This window comes from Pithys albifrons, chromosome 7, assembly GCF_047495875.1.
Source record: "Pithys albifrons albifrons isolate INPA30051 chromosome 7, PitAlb_v1, whole genome shotgun sequence".
Taxonomy (NCBI): domain Eukaryota; kingdom Metazoa; phylum Chordata; class Aves; order Passeriformes; family Thamnophilidae; genus Pithys; species Pithys albifrons.
This window is the reverse complement of record NC_092464.1, coordinates 51,300,209-51,321,637: the sequence shown is the minus strand read 5'-3', so window position 1 is coordinate 51,321,637 and position 21,429 is coordinate 51,300,209. Positions and strand designations below refer to the sequence as shown.

The 21,429-nt window shown below is 40.2% G+C and overlaps 1 protein-coding gene across 1 annotated transcript in view; it reads right to left on the bottom strand.

Moving 5' to 3' along the window:
* The window catches only part of POU6F2 (POU class 6 homeobox 2), a 295,043-nt gene that overhangs the window by 158,726 nt on the left and 114,888 nt on the right, over window positions 1-21,429 (bottom strand). The window contains exons 3-4 of the mRNA XM_071560682.1: window positions 11,278-11,369; window positions 10,125-10,353 (exon numbers count right to left, since the gene is read on the bottom strand). Of these exons, the coding sequence (XP_071416783.1) occupies window positions 10,125-10,353; window positions 11,278-11,369 (321 nt within the window). The remainder of the gene's footprint in view (window positions 1-10,124; window positions 10,354-11,277; window positions 11,370-21,429) is intronic.

Below are 21,429 nucleotides of genomic sequence, written 5' to 3'. Positions count from 1 at the left end.
AAGAAAAGCTAAAAAATTGAACAGAGAATCTGAAAGCAATTGCTCCGTTCAGATGTTAGAGCTAACAGTTTTCAGAGAACAGGAACAAAATTTTTTTCTTGAGAGGTTTTATACTTTTAAAATAAGTAAAATAAAAGAAACAACTTTCAGGCTGCAAATAAGAGAAATTTCCTCAAAATGTACTACTATGATTTCATTACTTTTTAGGCAGGATTTGTGTCCTGTTTCAACTGCATCTTCTAAAACAGAGAAGCCAAACATAATGGGAAAATGACAACAGTTCTATCACCTCCAGAAGTTTACCTCTTCTTCAGTTTTTACTGCTAATGTAATGGGAAATTACTTACACAGTACAGAGAGCATTCAGGAATACTTGGATTGTGAATAGATTTAAAAATTCAAGCTGAAATAAAAAGGATAGACAGAACCAGCTCTGGATGAGGAAAGGCACAAGAAACTGAAATGGGATCTGAGAAACAGAAAGGAAAAGATACTGTAAATCCAAAGCATTGGCATTTACTTGAATAAAACTAATCACTGGAAGTGAGTGCCTTGTCTTTATGCTGCAGATTTATTTTTAACATTGCATAATTTCCCATAGCAAAACACAATTAAGTGAAAGAAGAGTCTGTAATGTGTGTCAAGTCTACAGATGAATAAGTTTAAAAACATTATTCTTGTTAAAATACACAAGTAAAAAAACTACAGCAGGTAGTTGTCTAAGAGCCTGCACGGTGTTGGATCTTATTAACCTTGGTGGAAACCTCCAGTCCTTCCTGAGCTGTGAAAGGTCACGAGGTCCCAATCAAAGAAAATTCACCTTATTATTGCATCAGTTGCAAAAGAGTCTGGACTCTTTTCTGTCTATGGACCAGAGCAAGACTTAGGAATTTAGAGCATTTAGGAAAGATCTAGCCATGCCTGAGGAGCTCAGGAAGTGTAACTGTAGTGATTTAAGCCACTTCAGAGGAAAGCTTAACTGCTGACTATCCACACATTCATTTACAGGTGGGAAGAGTGGCCAAAAACATCCAGGAATTGTCCTCCCTCACATAGCACAGCCAAGGCAGAGAGCAAGATACAGGTCTCAGGTCTGTGCTCTCTGCTACACCTGTCACAGCAAGAGGCTTGCAAAGACCAAACATCCATGGAATGAAAGCAGCTTCAGGGAGCAGCAGCAAAAGGAAATGGAGGGCTGAAGGTCTTCAAGAGGACAGCTTTCTACCCTGAGGACAGGATTGCACAGAGGGCTGGGCACGGGAAAACTCGAGGAAGATTCGCTTTTATAATTTCTGATGTCACCAGATAGGTCCTGTTCACATTTCTGGAGCAATCTGAGTGGCAGATGGAATTTTTTTCTCAAATTAAAAAAACCCAAACAAACAACCAAACTATAAAATGTTTTAAGATACATAAAATTAAAGATTGTAATAAGAGATACCTTCAGAACTTTCTATGACAATTAAAAAAAATAAAAGGGAGAGATTAAGAGGTCTCCTTAAGGAGGAGCTATATGGTTCTGTGGTACACCACCACACAGACATTAAAGAAATTCCATTAAAAATTTTGGCTCTTTGGTGGTTAACTCGTATGTTCCATGCATTCAAAATTCACACTATTAGAAATGCCCTTAAACCCAGCTGGTCAATAAAGACTTCGTTGTTTTTATGAGTCTCTAAATATATATGTGCTTGATTAGAATCTCACTGGTGAATCAGGAACATGAGTTTGTGTCCAGGGAGTTTTTAAAACATGAATCATAGGGATTTTATTAATACAAAGACCATGGCAAAACAAAGGAAATTAAACTACAAATACTATAAATGTCTGCCTTAAATCCACTAAGGCAAGGAAATTAAGAGTGAAGGCTGCAAATCCATCCTGGTAATCCTTCTACAACTCCCTCTATTGCAGCAGAGAGTCTTGGATCAGCATGAGATCATATGTGCATATACCATACTCGTGTGCAGCACGTGTGCCACAATGCAGGGCTGAGGAACAGAGTGACAAACACTAGCTGGGGTTTTCACTTGCATTTGAAATTTCTTGGCTTCTGTCAGATTACAGTAGGTTAAGTGCTTCACATTATTGGAATGAGTTTTCTCTACATTAATTTAAATTGTCACAGTCTAAATTCAGAGAAGAAGATTAAAGGCTCCTGGAAACAGGTGCAAAGATACACTTTAAAAGTGGCATTAAAATGCATCCCTGTTCTGGTTGACAGGAATTTCATTTCTAATCCTGCACAGAGAATATTCCTGCCAGGAGCAGTATCAGTCTGAGTCAGGGCTCAGTAAAGGTGCACATTCCCCAGAACACCCTGGGCTCACATACCAGTCATGCCACAGCTCCTCCTTAGTACTCCTGGCTGCCAGGGCACAGCCAACCAAAAGGTTTGGGCGGAAGTTTGGGCAGGTTGGAGTAGTCTCACTTCTGTCTACCCCAGCTGCTTCTTGGCATCCAAGTCTGGAAATCAAGGATCTGTCAAAGCTTGGCCTGCGATGTTTAAGTAGGTGTGAACACTTTGAGTTCAGAATTAATTTGATCTACATCACATCATTACTCCTCACTGATGTTGTTCCATAACCATCAGTAGCAAAAAACCCAGGCATGTTTGAGGTGCGTTGCGGGTGGAAATCAACAACAGCACACACAAACATTAAGACTACTGCATTTTAATGGTAGGCCTTTAACTTATGGGGCAGAAAATCCAGACAATAAATAGCTAAACAATCTGGGAGTGATCAATAAGCAACTAGTAACCAGATAAAGACCTAACCCTTTCACATTCCCTCTGCGAAGGCAGCAATTTGCCACTGACCAAGATGAGCAATTAACATGGGCCAACACATTCTCACAGGAGAGAAAAAACACAAAAAATGAACAAACAGCCCAGTGAGGTTCTTTCTTCCTGTACCACCTTCAGAAGAGCAGCTTTTGCCCTTTCTTCCAAAAGCAGATGCTAGGCCTCCCAAAAAGTGCATTTTCTGGGAGAACAGAGACAACCCACCCCATGCTCAGGGATGGCTGCATTTTAGCTCAGGCACCCTTCAGCACAGTTTGGGTGGGATGCAGCTGTGAGCCTGAGGTTCCTGCTGCAGTGGCTGTCCATGCAGAGCTGCTCCCTGCATGCCACATCTAGTTCTCCCCCTGCACTGAGCTCAGGAGGTTTGTCCTAGGGGGCTGGCTGACCCCTGCTTTGTGTAAACAAGCCCTTCACAGCGACTGCATTTTGTGTAGCATTTACACAGGGATAGGAGAGGTAGATTTGGTTTGAGGGCTTCACACAAATTGCTGTGAGTGCAGCTCTTGGTTCTTGTCATTCTTGTTCTGGTGATGTTAGTACACTGCAAAAGTACCTGGGAATAAACTATTCCTCTAAGTGAAACATCATTTTGATTATTACTGACATTGGTGCTCATTAAAATACATAAGTGAAACACTGCCTTTCTGTAGACTCTGAAAGCTATTTCATGTTACTTGAAGGGGAATACAAATGAATAGGGACTGCATCACTTTAGTTAAAAGAGAAAAATGTTCTAAGAAACCGGAATTTGGACTCTAGATCAGTAAGCAATCGAGGTTTGTAGTTTACTTCTTTTCTGTCTCTTTTTTGTTTTTCATCTCTCTCTGATTTCTGATTTTTAAGGTGTGTGTACATGGAGAAATGGAGATAGAGCATGTTTACTTTATCTGTTACACAATTAATGATACAAATCTCTGTTCAGATGAAACAAGATCTAATAAATGTAAACAAAAGGGGTTTTTTTCCCCTTTTTGTCACTATTGTCTTTACCAAACGCTCTTTTTGACTGATCTCCATATAAAAAAGCCTTTTTAATTTTTTTCTTTACCATTTTCTATGTCAATTGTAACCCATATCAGTGCATTTTAATGGCTGCCTCCTATCTCTCAAAATGTTTAATACATTTCCCCTTCCATTGTATTGCTGCTAAAATATGACCTGCTGCTGCTTAAATAATGTAATTTAATGATTTCACATTTTCAGCCATGCAAGGCTTCCTTTCAGCACTGAAGCCTCTCACTAATGATTCAGAGAGATTGTTCTCATTTCTTTCACAACTCAAGACTTAGAAATTCTGACTTGTAAATAAATTATTGACATCCACTTTAGGAACAGTACAATGGGTAGTAGAAATAAAATACACAAAGTTTCTGTGCCACGAGGCTACGATCTGCAGCTTGTTCAGTTCTTTCAAGGTTCAAGTGTCACTCCAGCTCTGCAACAGTGCCCTTATCTGTTGTGCCATTGCTGTGTGATACCTTTGGGCCAGCCCTTTGCAGAGAGAGTCCCAAATTGTTGTCCAGGGTGTGTGAGTGGCCACCAGTGAGCTGACAGACAACACTGTCATTTTCTAATTTCAAACATGCACTCCATACCAAAAATAGAGCTCAAATACACTTCCTTTTTAGCTAAAACTGCTTTGGCTGTCATGGAAAAGTGAATTAAATGAGAGGACAGCTGTTAACAACTCCCTAGCTCTGGAATATTTTCCCACTTCTCAGTTATTTCAATAGGAAAGCTACAGGGTTAAAAATTACATTAAGAAAATAAGATAGAAAAGACTCAGCTCCCACTCACTAAAGAAAAGGTCTCCTTCTGTTCACTATACAGAAATATTACATCGAGACATAAAATCAGATGGGCTTAAGGAGAGAATGTCTTTTCATGAACCAGCACCCAGGAAATAATGAGTACTCTGAGGTCAAGCAACTACTGGTCCCTTGGAGAGACTCGTGAAAAGGATAACTAAAATTAAAAAATAGAACACACTCCTCCCAAAACTCAGAGAAATCTGACTTGGTAAAAGAGATGCAGAAACTCTTCAGCCCATAGAAAAGTTTCCTGAAGACAGTAAGGTGAGTACTGATAACCAACCGTTTGCATAATTAGGAGGAAAGCCAGCAGATTATTTTCTGCATTTCCCAATAAAGACAGGCCAAGAAGCAAAGGACTAAGAGCAAAAAAACCATTGTCTTGTGGGGTACTTGCTCCACTTTTCCCCTCCTCACAGCCTCACCATTTTTACTGGGACACCTCCAAAGTGTGAGGGGAGCATGGCTGTGCTCCAGCTGTAGTTCTGAGAGATGTTGACGGGAAAAAAAGTGTGGAAATTCCTTGGGACAAGAGCTTTCATGGATGGTTTTTAAACTTTTATCTTCAGTGCTTTTAGTGGATTACAGTAAAAAGTTATGGTTGCTGATTTTACTGTTTTCTTCAAAGAACTGTTGATGCAAAGCCAAAATTCCATAGGTAAACCTGTATTATGTTCAGGGATTTCTGTTTTCACTGATACCGAAGGAGTTTTTGATTTTTGATTTTTATAGATTTTAAAAGTACTTATATGTGGTAAAAAAGCAAATGTAGCCTGTTAATATTTCTAGCACCTTAAGTTCATTGTTTATGTATCCTAATCCCTACCACAGATCAGTAGCTCAAATTCTATTAGTTATTTAGACTCTCTTCAAGGCCGAAAAGCTGAAGACTATCAGAAGGCCTACAGAACAAGACATAAATATAAGCAAACAACCTTGGGACTCAGAACATTGGAAGAACTCCAGAGACCAGAGGAAGGGAAGAACTGATGAAGACAGAGGGTCTCAGTGACCCCAGAGTCAAATCTTCAGGAGGTGTAACCAGGGGCTGGAGCGAGAGATGTGTGAACCGGGGATTGGGTGGGCAATATTATAAAAACCATGGAAATTAGTGTTTGGGGGTGCACGAGGATGTCATCATGTATTCCTAAGAGCCCTAAGCCTGGACATTAAAGAATCTACCTTTTTATCTCATCCCACATTAACTTGGCTCGGAGTCCTGTTTTTCGGTTCCCTGTCGGCATCACACTAAGGCAGAGAGTTCTATTTGCCACCAACCCTCTTGCATCTCAGTAAATTCCAGTCTTTGCATACTCAGTGTGCATACAAAATTTGCTTATTTGAAGCCAGGAAAGCATATTTTTCTAAGTTTCACAACAAGAATTTGCACATTTACCTTCCTTCATTCTGTTCACACACATGTGATGTGTTTGCTCAGGGAACAGATATGGTACAGCAGTGTGTACAGCAAATGATGGAGTGTAATGAACAGAAAATAATCAAGCATGTATGAAGAGAAGGAGTTTTGAAAGAGGTTTGATTTGGTTGAAACATTTTCTCACTTACAGCAATGAAATCCTATCAACTTAGTGGTGGATCAGGACCATGTAGCAAGTGAACAATTTAACACAAATACCTTGGGGAGGGGAAAAATTCCTTATTTATAGGTAACTGACAAGTGAAGAATAGGCAATTTCACTAAGTTATACTGTGTAATTTCCATATCATTAATCGCTCCATTTTACCAACATCTTGACTTTCAAAAGAAACTCTTGTTTTCTCATTTTAAATACTTATCTCCTCTACAATTCCTATCACTGAGTGTTTTTTCTCTTTCCATAAGCAAGGAATTTCATTGTTGTACCCCGTCATTCTGAGGTCTCATACCTATCACCCTGACCCAGAGCTGAAAGTTCCTGAGAAGAAATCAGTGAAACATGCATGTGGATCACACAAACTGTAGTGGAACTACTCCCCTGGTCAACATTAGATGGAACTTTTCTGAATTCATACATTATTCAAAATGTTCTCAGGGTATCTTTTCAGTTACCTGAGTGGGGTAGTTTGCAGTGAAGAGCTTTAGAAGTTTTCTTATGAAAAAAGAAAGACAGAAGACCCAGCTCACAGGAGCTGTGGACATCTCTGCTTGACTCCACTGAAAATTCAGGGACAGCAGAGGTGACAACAGGAGTGGTAAGACATGTTGGAGAACAGCATGAAAATATGTCCCCAGTGATCCAAGCTGACCATACCACAGAGAGGCTGAAGAGATGGAGGCTGATGATTATGGTTTGATTTTGCCCAAAAGGCAGGAATTACCAAAACTGAGTTTAAGCCAGAGCTTTTAGAGTGCACCTATAAAAGTGCCAGCCACAAAACAGAACACACATTCTATGATTATCTTTCAACCAACCACAAAAAACAGGGTCCAGAAGTCAATCAGGTTCAGTGGAGCTGATGACACCCACAGCACTCTCATGTGACTCCTGCCATCTCTCATGCATGCATCAGGCTGTGGGCTACAGAGGAAGCAGCAGGTTTACAGCTGTGACTCAGGGCAGTGAAGAGATACCTTAACCAAGTTACTCCACTCTCTTGTGTATCAGTTCCAGTTCCAAATACTGGGGACAGGCAGCAGTACTTGCTTAGAAGATAGGGAAGGAAGGGTAGGGAAGATAACAAACAGCAACACAACTAAATAAATTCATGAGTTCTGCTCCTTTCACATACTTTCTAGAAAGTATGACTGTGTTCATAAACAGGGAACTGTACTCCAGCAAGTCCCTATTTGATCCCATGCCCCTATCTACCAGTAAAGATCATAAAGGGAAACTTTTCATCTGCTATAAGGTCATTGCTTGCAAAATTTATGTGGCAGCAGAGTTACACCTTTTAGCAAGCAATTAGCCATCCATGGCTAAACTAAAGAGCAAAGGTTGCCTGGCTCAATCTCTGCTCTCCAGCTTTGCAACATGGGGTGAATAAATGACGTAAGAACTGCACAAGCTTATGTTTATTTATAATACTACCTACCCAGCAACTATAACCTGGAGCACTTCAGAGTGGAAGGATACATTTTTATAATGCCTGTTTCTTCATTAAGATTTCATCATCCACCTACACTAAAAAGCTACTTCCCCTTCACTTTGTTATATCTGCTTTTACCCGCTCCTGTTCCTGCATTATTTTTTTAATCTCCAGTTCCCTACTTTACATGCACTCTCAAATTTTAAACAAGCAAAATTTGTGCATTAGTGTGTCCTTTTCATCTATGATTTATGAATGACAGGTTCTTTGGTGCAGCTTAATGGTATGAGAGAGACATTATTTTAAACATTAAAGTGAAAACCATTTACAACTATGATAAGAGAGGTCTGTTGACATTAAACTTTAAAACATGCACAAGGTAAAGGCAAGTAGCTGCTCCAACAGGTGAGAATACTCTGCCTGTGCTTTGTAAGGGAGTTTGTTTAACATATGAGCTGTCTCTTTGCTTCCTCTGTTTTACAACCTGTAAGCTCTGGTGCTTCAAACAATACACCTGATAATCAGCAGCCACCAGAGTCTGGTAAGTAAAAAGTAATCAGGGCACTGTGCAGAGGGTTCATTTAAAAATTTCACCATTTCATTTGAGGAAAACTTTCCCTACCATTTAAGTCAGAAAGAAATAACAATGAATAAATAAACCTTAAGAGCTAAAGCTTTATTTTGACACCTCCTGCACACACCTTTCACACCAGACAATCACTCCTTTTACTATCATTTTCCATTAAATACACTTCTACTATAAGATATTGGCTAACTTGCTATGTTTTTTCCAGTTCTATAGCACAGCAAATGCATTCTGAGAAGCACCAACATGGTTAGGAACAGTAAATAAATACATCTGCATTTTATATCCTATGTATTTGGATTGAGTACTGTTCCTATTAGCATTACACATATTGATTTAACAGCAGAGAATACTGGAGAAGAAAAGAGATCTTGTTGAATTGCTTTCAGCCTGATTTTAGACCACAGAGAAAATGCAACAGATTTCTCTAGGATAGAACAGTTGCAAACATGGTACAGCTCAGCCAATGGGGAGGATACATATAGACATTAACTCTTTGCTTGGTACTTTTGGGTCATGCAACTCTCTCAACAGCCTGAAAGAGGATGGCAGGACCTTATTGATAAAGCAGACCTCCCACAGCAAGAACAAAAAAATATATCTGACGCAAGGATGACAGCTGAGAAAAAATCTGATTTTATTATAAAAGGGGGATTTTGCTGTATTTTTAAAAGTTATTTTCATGCAATACTCTGTTTCTAGTTGCCTCTATTCAGCTGCTCTAACCAGCAGGGGTGAAACAAGCTGTGTGGTGCAGCCAGTACACCAGAGGGAAGAGATGTCACTAGAGGGACCTTGACAGGCTTGAGGTGGGCTGATGCAAACCTCATGGAGCTCAACAAAGCACAGTGCAAGGTCCTACACCTTTCACAGCGACCCCAGGCACATCCACAGGTTGGGTGGAGAAGTGACTGAGAGCAGTCCTGCAGAGAACCATGTGGGGTGGTGGGTGATGAAAAACTCAAGGTAAGCTGGCAGTGAATGGAATCCTGTGCTGCATCAAAAGGGAACATGGCCAGCAGGGCAAAGATGATTCTCCCCCTCTACTCTGCCCTTGTGAGACCCCACCTGGAGCACTGTGCACAGTTCTGGTGCCCCCAACATAACAAGGACATGGAACTGTTGGAGCAAGTCCAGAGAAGGGCCATGAAGTTGACAAAATGACTGGAGCCTCTGCTTTACAAAGACAAGCTGAGAAAGTTGGGGCTGTTCAGCCTGGAGAAGAGGAGATTACATGGAGACCTCAGAGTACCTTCCAGTACCTGAAGGAGTTCTACAGGAAAGCTAGAGGGGGACTGTCTGTTAGGAACTGTAGTGCTACGACAAGGAATAATGTGTACAAATTGAAAGAGCAGAAATTTAGGTTGGAAATTGGGAAGAAATTTTTTTCCTGTGAGGGTGGTGATCATGTTGCCCAGGGAGGTTGTGGATGTCCCATCCCTGGAGGTGTTCAAAGCCAGGTTGGACAAGGCCTTGAGCAACCTGTTCTAGTGGAAGGTATCCCTGCCCTTGGCCAGGGGCTTGGAACTATGGGATCTTTAGGGTCCATTCCAACCCTTTGGAATTCTGTGATTTTATCATTCGATGATTTGAAATTTTAAAGTGAGTTGAGAGTAGAGAACATTGATCACTGATGACAGAAAAAGCCTAATGAATCATTCAGCTAATTTACATCACTGACCCACAGAATGTAAGACCTGACCTCCAGTATGTTTTTACCTACAAATATCTCTTAAGTATCTCTCAAGCATTCAAAACCAATCCAGCCACTAATTTTCAATATGCATGGACAGCAACATTCAATTTGGAACAGAGATCACTCATTTTCAAAGGGAGAGGTGATGTGAAAGACCAAGTGAAAGAACCCATTAGAAAAATGATCAGCATGACTTACCTTGTAGATTTTGCAATGGCAAAGTCATGATGCCTCCTGCTGCAGCTGCTGCTACCAGTCCTTGGATGTTGGTGAGATTAGCTGTAGGTAGAGTTAGGACGAGTCCTTGCTGGCCCCCCAGCTGCCCAGCCATGTTGAAAGGAATGAGGATTGGCTGATTGAGGGCTGGAGTGCCCCCTGGCATCACCCCTGCCACTGCCGAGGCCAGCTGCTGGGCTGTCAGGAGGGGCTGTAAGAGACACAGGCACAGGGCTGTTGTACAGAGCAGAGCTCAGGATCACACCCTTCCAGCCCTTCTGCCTTGGCAGCCTTTGATGGGCCAATACAGACAGGCACTGCTTCCAGGATCTTCAAACACACCTTTGCACCAGCACAGAAAGTTTGAAAAACGTGGCAGTCTGAAACTGCAAGCCTCAGTGATGGACCATGGTAGCAATCCCAGCTGAATTTCCACTGGGAAACTTATTCCACATGCACCAAAGATAATCTACAGCAAAAGAAGGCCTAACCCAAGTCAGCCTGCAAGTACCTAAAGGCCAATGTTTCCCAGACCTTCCCAGCTGTATTCTGACTGGTAACAGCAGCAAACACTGCAGTAACAACTACCAGAAGCTCTGTGGACCAAGACTACCCTGGGAAGCAGAAGAACATCGAGTGTCTTCTTTGAGTATGGCTGGACTTGGACAAAATCGTGAAGTGAGATGGGAAACATTTTAAAGTCTCATAAAGTGCTCACACTCTACTCTAAAATATGTGGCATAAAAGATAATGAAATGCCTTTACTAATAAAGGAGCTGTGTGTGACAGGCAGAACTGTCAGAGCCAATAGTGCTGTATTACAATTGTACAAGATTGTTAATATCAAAGTATTACATTTATTTCAAAAGTAATTTACATGTGAAATTCAAATAATTTAACTTCCTAAATATGCAAAACTGCTTAGGTTTTTATTTTAAAAAAACATACATAAAGCTAGTCTTGCCAAACGTGACTTTTAAAACACACAATACATACATGCTCCTTTTTTTGCAACACTGAATGCAGCCAAAGAGAATCACGTTTTCTACATTACACAGATCAAAGATGATCAATCATGGTCATTTATTTTTCATCAAATTGCACATTTCAATTAGTTGAAAAGAAAGATACTGACCTGATGCCCAACAGGGAATGCAGGATGGGACTGACTGGGTTGGTGCTGGTCTGCTGGGCTCGTGTCAGGCAGCACTGTGTTTCCTCTGGCCTCTGAAATCCAAAGAGCAGATTGACTTTAATATCAAGCCTGGGGCCTGCCACATTCCCTTCTACTCTGATGTCACATAACATGAAGCTGAAAATGATACGTTAAAGTGCTTTATCAATAACTCAAGCACTCAAATCACTTATCAGCTGCATAAATTATGCTAACACTCATTCAGAGCAGCCAAGGCATGGAGGGAGTTAGAGCAATGCGACAGCAGTGAAACTGGAGCTCTGCTCAGCGTCGCTAATGTGGGCTGCATTAGACAGCGATTTACAGGCGTGTGGGAATCGCGTTCCTCCACGCTCAGGTGAGCACCAGCCACCGCCATTCCTGAAGGCAAAAAGTATCTGAAAAACAATCAAGTCTCATCTACTTTCTATTTTAATAAAGTGTTTTATTTTGGCAGCAAAGGCTCTACTGTGCAGAATAAAAAGGCACTGAAAATGGGTATGCTTCCAAACGGCAGCTTGTTTTTTAATTTGCACGTGGAGAATGAGCAAAATTCTGTGAAACCGAGGATTTCCAGCATTTATTGAGATGATCAATATCCAAGAATCGAACCCTATGCTGGGCACTAACGACTTGCTAAGCACAGAACACAGCCCAGCCCTACTGGATTTTGCTGAAGTCTGCAATACACGTTTGAAAGGGAAGAAGAGAAACAAAAACATCCTATCAGCTGTAAGAAAGTACCAAGATGTTTTCAATCCTCTGCTTCCACTGGGTGAAGGGCTTGCACTGATTCACAGTTTCTCAGCTCTGATGTCGTGATCAGGCCCACACTTTGAAGTTGTAAGAATGACAGCAAAAGTATCAAACACAGCTGCAAGAGTACCATGGTCTCTCATGAAGAGAGCCCTGGCCATAGCACCAGGTCTCCTGGTTGGTGCAATACCTTCTATTCTGTTTTTATTTATTTTTTTTTACTTAGAATTCTGTTCTAAGTAAACTTTAACAAGTTGCTCTTTTCCAATGTTTGTCCTATAAATAGTGAGATAATTCAGAACCAGTTTCTTGGCACACCCTTGTATGGTAAGGAAAAAGGATATGATTCTGTCATACTTATAAATTTTAAAGAGGGTATTATCAGCTCATTTAAAACAAATTCTTTTATATATTCTCCAAGGGGAACAACTTATAAATAATGGAAATGTGAAAAAAAAACAACAAACCACCTTCGCCACATTAAGATACAAATAAAATTGACTGATACATATTATTCAATTGACTTTATCTCTACAGCAAGGTGTCAATCATAACAGCATTTTAGAATTGGATTAAACAATAAATGTGCAGAGACATTATGCAGAAATCTGAAAATCTTATTAATTGGTAATATTTTTGTGTGGTCTCAAAAATGCAGAAATGGATGTTGTTCTGGGAATACTTACAAATGTTCTATTGAAATATCTGATTTGGAACTAATAAAAGCACACAAACTTGCTGGCATTTGATAAAGTGAATTCTATAAAAATATGTTTGGCATTTTAATGACCACTGCCACTTAATAATGAGAATAAGCTGGCCTGGAATAATCAGTGAAGATTCCAACAATTGCCTAATAACATGAAAAAGAGATGCAGTCACTAATTTTTTTATATGCAATTTATTAATTTGGGTTATACAAAAAGAGAGAGATTTGTGAGACTCAGTGAAAACTGTTTCTTTCAAATGCATAACAATCCCAGTGCTGCTGCCACCCCTAAGACCAAGGATAGGGTTTCCCCAGTACAGGTTCCTTCTAAACAGAATAAAGCATTATGTTACTAAACATTATTTTTCCTTTGGTAATTTGCACATACTGATATGGTCCTTTTTTTTTTTAATCTTCTCATCACAGCTGTATGTGTAAAGTGATATTAGATCAAAGGCTCAGTACCAATGAATATATCACTCCCCATTAAGATCAAATCTTATAAGTCAATTTTGTTTGTGTAATTTTAAGGGCTGAGAGTTCTGTCTTTGTGTGTTATTTAATTAATATTAAAACAAGCTCCTGAAAACCTGTCAAATCATTAAATTGTCCTATGAAAGCTTTGGGAAAAGAACAAAACCAAAGTCAAACATTCACTAGGATTAGATTTTATTGCAATTTCTATAGCTTGAGCTCTGAGAAAATAAATAATAAATTCTGAGAAATATGCCTGTGCTTTAATATTCTTTTTTCCATGGTACAGCCATCCAAAGAACAACTGATTTCTGCTATCTGTACCCTAAGGATTTTTCAATATTTGCTCTAACAATCTTGATGTTGTACAAGTTGGTTATACAGAACCATCAAGCCAAAATTAATTACACTCCTTTCCTCTTGCATTGTACTAATTGGAAGCACTTAGGAGTATGTTCCTTTCACACACTTACACAGCACAGATGATCCTTTTTTTTTTATTTCAGTGCTCAGATTCTCTACCTGCTGCTTCTTAATTTCCTTTCCCTGGGATGCAGCACCTGAGGAAAGCAGCACACCCTTCCACGTGATGCATGGGATGGCATCCTCCACCAAATCAGCCGTGCCAGAGTCTCAGACTGAAATCCTCATGTCTGTCCTGCCCCTTCCAATCCACCTGCTCTTAACATCCAGTCAAGAGTCAACCAAATGCACAGGACAATGTGTCTGCTGGGCTGGCAGTGAGTACAGAGAAGTGAGGATTCCAGGGTTAAGCTCTGCTGCGTCACACACAGCGACAGCATTTTCTGCTCGCTGTATTCAGTGAGACACACAGGTCGGTGCTCCCAGGAAGGCAAAGCAGAGCACAAAACACCGGTAAAAGGCTCCTTTTCCTTTCCTGCCTTATAATGTTGGCTGGGTGGATTCCCCTGATTTCAGAGGAGTCGGGAGAGCTCTGCCTATTTCTGATTTCTCTGCTATTTCTGATGAACAGATTTGCTGCTAGGAACTTGGAAAAATGCCTTCATTAAGCCCAGCTGCCCTAAACTGGTAGCACACAATCCCCTACATCATCTCTCCCGTCTGGTTTACTGCCTTTATTTGGAAGTTGATTCATTCAAGCTGCTGGAATGACCTCTGCAGGTAAATTATCCCCCTGTCCGAATTCCAGTCCTCACTAATAAAAATGGACTGTCAAAATCCAGCCTAGATTTCCACTTGTCCAGACCCAGGCCATTACCTGCTGTTAGGCTGTTCTCCAGCTTTCCATCAGTGAGGGGTCTGTCAGCAAGAACCAGGACTCACAACACTCCCTGTGCAGCTGGGGAGCTACAGCAGCACCTTCTCTGTTCTCCCCTCTTTGCACAGGTTGTACTCTCATTGTACCTCCAGGTGCTGGTGCACAAGGGGCAGGGGGAAGGCAGCAACAGGCACCTGCTCTGCAAAGAGAGCTAATTCCCCTTAACACCATCTGTCCAGGCAGGGGGATGAGACTTCTCTCATAACTGAGTGCTGACAACACAGCCTAAGCCAAGGAGTTTGCTCAACAGCACCATGGGACAGTCAGGGGTGCTGCTGCCACAGCACTGCCGTGGCCGAGGACAGGGCTTTAATATTTAATGAGCAGCATTCATCATATGTGATTCATCATAAATTAATTATGAATTATATAATACATACGTTCACCTCTCATCCCACCAAGGGGCTGGAAGGGCATGACATGATAAAAAATTGAAGTGCACTGTAAACACTGTAAAATAACCCTCTTAAAATAAAATATTATTTAAAATAAAGCTAAGTAAAACAAAGGCAACCTTCTCCCCTTAGCAAAAGAAGGGAAAAAAAACCCAAACCAAGTGAAAAACCATGTCATACAATATATGGTTTATAAAAGAAAAACAACAAGGGAAACATCAGAAGAGAAAAGAAATTCCACATCCCAAGGCCTCTGAGCCTCATACAAAATTACAGCTGTAAATGTACTAGTTATTAACAGGCTTTCCACAGTTTGCTTCCTTTTTGTCTCTTACATATTTCCAGCAACACAACAGGTAATTCAGTTCAAAGTGGTTTTATGTCCCAGTGGCCCAGGAAGAGGAGAATGCTCCGATCCCTCACATTATAACTGATGTCCCTCACCTGGACACTTTGAAAAATAAGCAGGACCAAATTTAGTAAGACTAGATTTTCAGTAGTCAAAGGAATACATAAATCCTTCTGAGATTTAAGCAAATATTTTAAAGAAGCAACATTAATAAAAGAATACAGTTCAAAGACCACTTCATATTAAAATCTTTAGATACACTACCACAATGTGTCATTAAATTACTTGTATTTATCTCTCAGTTACCATAACAATAAGAAATCAAGAGCAGACTTTTTTCTTACTCATTGAGACAACTCACGTTAAAGATACAGCTTTGAGAATGAAATCATTAAAGTAAAATACTGTCTGTGAGAAAAAATAGTCTTACATTTTTAAAACTAACAAACTCATAGTCTGAGAATGTAATATAGCTGCATTTAGATCAAAAGCTATATTATCAGGAGAAAAAGTGTAAATTTTAAAGAAATTAAACAGACTGACTAATAAGATTCAAATTATCAAGTATGATGTGAGTCCATCATCTCTGATTAAAGTAACTCATCTCTTCATTAAATGAACCTTTAACTGTCAGCAATTATACCAAGTGCAACCTTGTTGAACAAAATTTAACAGCTGAAGAAAAAGATGCAAATGATAATTAAAAAAATTAGTATTTCCCCCAAACAATCTTCATTCTGCCACAAACCACCATACTATGGCTCTTAATTTCACTATTTGCATTTTCCTGCTGCTTCAGAGTGCAGGGAGGAAGCCTCCACAAATCACCTCTTTGTAAAACCTTAGTAATCAGATTGCTACACAAAATTTCACAAACGCACCTAAATTTTACATTACTTGCAGGAGAAAAAAATTGAGATTTTTTTTCTGAATCTACTGTACATTGGTATTAACCTATGGTTATCGGAGGAGAGATTCTTATTACCTCATCAAATAAAACCAATCTCATAAATTACATTAGAATAATGATGAACCCACTGAAAGGTATGAGCTTAAGCCTGGACTTTTTATATTTAACTGAAGTAGATAGTTGTCTCCCTCCAGTCCATGACCAAGATGTGGCACACAAGTCACTCATTTGGATTGTATAAAACTTCTCTAAGGCTCAGGTTTCCCACAGATGACCAAATGATTCACCTTTTCCTGCCGACCTGTACTTCAGATTCTAAGCTTTCACTTTTAGGCAGTAATTTCACCCTCACAAAGAAACACAAGCAAGTAGAGATCTGGATGTTTGTGGGATTACTACCAGCACCCATTCATTCTGAAACTTAAAAGAATTGCAATGGTTGATGTTATTATGTCACTGTTCAAACATTTTACATACGAATACATATCTCCCACAATGTCAGACTGTGTCAACTTACATAAGTTAACTCTCATTCTTAATTTTCCCCACCAATGTATAAATGTATAAAAATGTATAAAAACCTTCTAGTTTACCTTTGAAAACATTTGTGGTGTGATAAGGAAATGACATATTGATTGAAATGCTAAAACTCCTGCATGCAAAATGGATTGAATTAGACAGCAGAATGAACAGAGCAGGTTCCCTTTGCTGAGCGTATCATTCAGTTTTTAAGTAAGTAAAACACCAGAGTTTTATACTTATCTGAAACTGCCACACAGTTGCTACAGCAAAGCTACTAAGATCATCTGGGGAGCTCAAACTCATTCAGCCAGCAGAGCACAAAATGCCATCTCTGCCTGGTCCCTGGGGGCATCCTCTCCTAAAGGATATGCCCCCACAAGGCACATGAGGGAACTGAAACCGCTGCCCTCATTACCCGCACGCACGGAGCTGGGGCTGCATTTATGTACCTGCATCTTTCTGCATTAGGACTGATAACATTACAACTACATGACCCCTTATATTGAAAATCAGACTATTAAAGTGATTCACGTTGCAGAGAACTCCTGGGCAACCACCGGTTATATTTACCACCTAACTAAAAAACTACCATACTAAGACACAAAAATCACAGATAACTCAAAGCCCCAGTTCTCCCAAAGCCGTAAATTTTCTTCTTTCCCATCTTTATTTTTGCTCCTCTTTAATTGTCTCGTCTTTTCCTCTTTCTCTTTTCCCTAAGAGAACATTTTTTTCCTATTGGTGCTTATATGAATATTCTTCTGCTTCAGATACTTCATGTGAGACAAGTGTCGCTACTGCAGAAAAGGTGAAGGGATATAATTGCAAAAGTATGTTCTTTATTCAAAATAGACTCATTCTACTTTTCCTCACTCCCTAAATCCCTTGTTAATGGCACATACATTTTTTATGAATTGGACCCTTCATATTGAGAGCTCTAGTTCCTTTTATACTGTATGCATTAGCACAAATATAATCACATTAAGGTCACAAAGACCCTATCAGTTTTCCCTGAATTCATACAACATTTCATACTCACTGTTTGCTGTTAGTGCTGGTGAATGCAATGTTGATAAAGGTTACTCAACAGAAGATGGACAGTTGAATGCATTATTATTTCATGTTGGGCAGCTGATCCCTAGCTAAGAAGGGCAGGAGACTTCTCTAAATTAAACTTTCCTTTCTTTCCATCTCTGGAAGCTTACTAAATGCCAAAGAGTGAGCACATTAAAGAACATCTATTTTAGGACAATGGTTACACTTTGCCATCTTTATAGCTATCTAAGATTTCTTTATGATTTTTTACAGCATTTCTCTATATGTGTGTCTTTTTTCCTAATAGCCAAGAGGGCAAGCCCAACTTTCCGACACTCACCATCCCCACCTGACTCCTGTACCCTTGCCCCAAATAAGGTAGACTATGAAGATATCTTAAAATTATATACAGTGCTGTTTGCTGGGGGAACCTCCACAATTTGTTTGGCTGCTGGTACTACAGGCAATGCATGTGGAGGAACTCTGGTGCACAGTAATTCAGGCTTCTGGGTGGAAGAAAAGGGTAGTATGTCTGCTGTGCTTTGCTTTTTACAAGTTATAATGATAGACTAATTTCAAAGGAGAGGGCACAGGCAGGTGGCTGATGGCACAAACTCAACTCACAGCTTTGACAAGGGACTGGAAAGAAAAAGCTGTAAGATGGGAAGATGATGAACCTGCTATCCTATTGGATTTTGTTGAGAGGAAAATAGCCAGTTAAGGCAGGAAGCACTCAAACCTAGTGAAAGCACCTGGCAGCAGAGCCAGGGCTTAACTAAACGTACCCCACAATACGTGTAAGCTCCTGCTGGAGAATCCTGATCAGCAAGCATGGTAGAGCAGCAGTGGTTGCTGCTGAGTTCAGTCTGGTTTCATCCATGTGGGGTCTTTAACAGTTCTACACTCTCTGCTGTGGTGTTCACACAGCCCTGTGGGGAGCTCCAGCAAGTGACTTATTACAGGTTGTTCAGCAGTTTGGACTTTATTGAGACTTTTGAAAGAGCCGTCCCACAGAGAGGGGTCCTGGAGGAGCCCAGCTGAGAGCCAGGAGGAAACCCTAACAGTGGTAGCAACTCTGTGTACAGGGGACCACACTCCTAGATCAGACTACGTAACAAAAATAGCAAGCCTTCATTATAAACCTATTTAGCTGCACATGTACCTTCAGCAATTCATAGCTGCAGAAATGCAACAGGCTTTGGAAAGGAACCTGTGCCATTTGGGATCTGCAGCAAGTTCTCCTGATGTGGCTTGGCAGGGTGAGATATTATTTCAAATGGAAGTGTTGGCTGGGAGCTGCAGGAGCTCATGGTGTGCATGCCTCCAGATCTTGTACATCCTGAACTACATTGACTTCTGTCTCTTCACTGTTGTCTGAAATCAATGGTAGTGGCTATTTACAATTGGCTTTTGCCAGGAGTTCCCAAACATTTTATCAGTTTTTAAAGAGCATTCAGTCTGCCAACTATGCAAACTGTGCCAAGACTTACCATTACTAAATCAAGTTTAAAACACACAGCAAGGGCTTTTGGTTCACACACACCTCCCTCCATTCCTTCCCTCCTTCATAGCTCAAAAGAAAAATACAAAACATCGCTAAAGAACTACTAGCCAACATTATCATTGTGTCTGGATTTAATTAACTATTTGCCAGTCAGTGAGAGCAAAACACTCCACAGCAGTCACTAAGACGGTCTTTTGGTACACTGAAAATACCCTAAATTATCTGCAGAGAAATAACTGAGTGGTTTGCAAACATTTGGATACTGTTCCTGCAATATGTTGATTTTGCCTTTATGTGAGTCAAACTCCCACTGGATTATAAACATGCTGGATTAGTTCTCTAGAAAGGTTGAAGGATACAGCACAGGTTAGAAAAGCTTTCCATGTAAGAGGCAAATATCCCAGGACAGCCCAAGTGCATGAAAGAGCTTCCGGTTAGTAACGCCTTGTCGTGGCAAGACCTCTTTGTAACAACATGCTGTGAAGGAAGGGAAAAAAGCAGAAAGAAGCCACAGAACTCAGCTTTGCCAAAATAGCAAGTGGCAGGCAATGTGCTTCAAATAGGGCACTGTGACACATCCTAACAGGATTAAATTATATGGAATATACAAACTGCTGCTAATCCATGCCAATGCTCATCTTCACATATATATGTGTATGCCTCTCTAAATATAGACACATATTTTTAAACAAATCAGTTTCTACATCACTTTCATTTTTATATTATGTTTTTCTGTTTATTTTTTCAGCATTATGGTGATTGAAAAATAACTACTGGTAAAAGATGCTATTAATTTAAGTGAATTCATAGTGTGTTATGGCACTAATAGACCTGGGCAACACTATTCCTTTATCCTTTTTACAAAGCATTATTTTATTGGCCTCTCATTTCTAAGATTTTACTTCCACTTAAAGTCAAGTTGAGTGAGGGCTTTGCAGAATTCTATTATATTATTGTCCTGTCATTATTCTAACTCCATTATACAACAACACAAAACCACCATCAGCTTCCATTTGTCATATTATTTACTTTGAGGATTATGTCAGATCTCAGACTATGTGTACGTGCCTACTAAACATAATTTGGAGTTGGGCAAAAAGTAATCACTGAGTCCTTCTAGAAAAGCTATTAAAGAAAACACTTTTAAACTATTCTGTAAGGGTTGGCAAAATGCCAACTGCCCAACACAGAGAGAAGAGTCCGTTTGTCCTTCCCTCCCACCCCAAGAGAAGAGGAGGGAGGGAAAAAAAACCCCAGAACCCAAAGTAGCAAGCTTCTTATAGCATACAAAAGAAAGAAAATTAAAAACAGAATATGATATAATACATATATATATGTAAAAATGTGAGCGGGGAAAAAACCAAACTAACAACAAAAGCTACTGAGTCACCCAACCAAATAATACAGATTCCAAACACCCAAACCCCACAAAACCTCCCAAAAACCCTTCCAGAGAAAAACACCCAGCAAGAGAGGAGAAACATTAACAAGAAAATGTTCCCCTCCCTGGATAACACAGCGGGGATGGTGGCAAGGCCTGGTCTCGGTATAGGAAGGGCAGTGTGTCCCCACGGGGCTGAGGCAAAGACCAAAAGATGCAGAAGCTCCACCTTCCTCTCTTTTTATACTTCTTGACACTTCTTGATGATGTCAGATGATATGAAATACTTCTTTGGTTGCTTAAGTCAGATGATGTTTGTCCCTTTTGATCTATGTCACATCCTTTGGGCCTGCGGAACTGAGGCCTAGCTGAGGCCCAGCTGAAACTAAAGCCAAAACTACCACAGTAGCCAAAAGATGGTTCAGCACAGCCAATGGGCTTCATGGAAATGGGTTGCTGTTGCCTTCCCATCATCTTCTTTGAGCTTTGAGGATAAGCAAAAGGCAGCCATGGCTGGTTTGAAATGGCCAGCACTTCTGTTCCTTATGGCTGCCAGAAATTAAACAAAGATTAGGTGTTAAAAGGAAGATCTCAGCTTAATGGCCAACTGAGACCTTCCCTCACACACAGAGTGTTCCAGAGCACAGAGAAGTCCTGGCCATGGCATAGAGTGATCCCATTGGCAGATATTGCCAGAATGGTGCTTATTCCAGTCACAGAATCCAGGATGAGAGAGTTTTCATTTCAGTCATTGTGGAGGGGGAACAGTTTGTATATG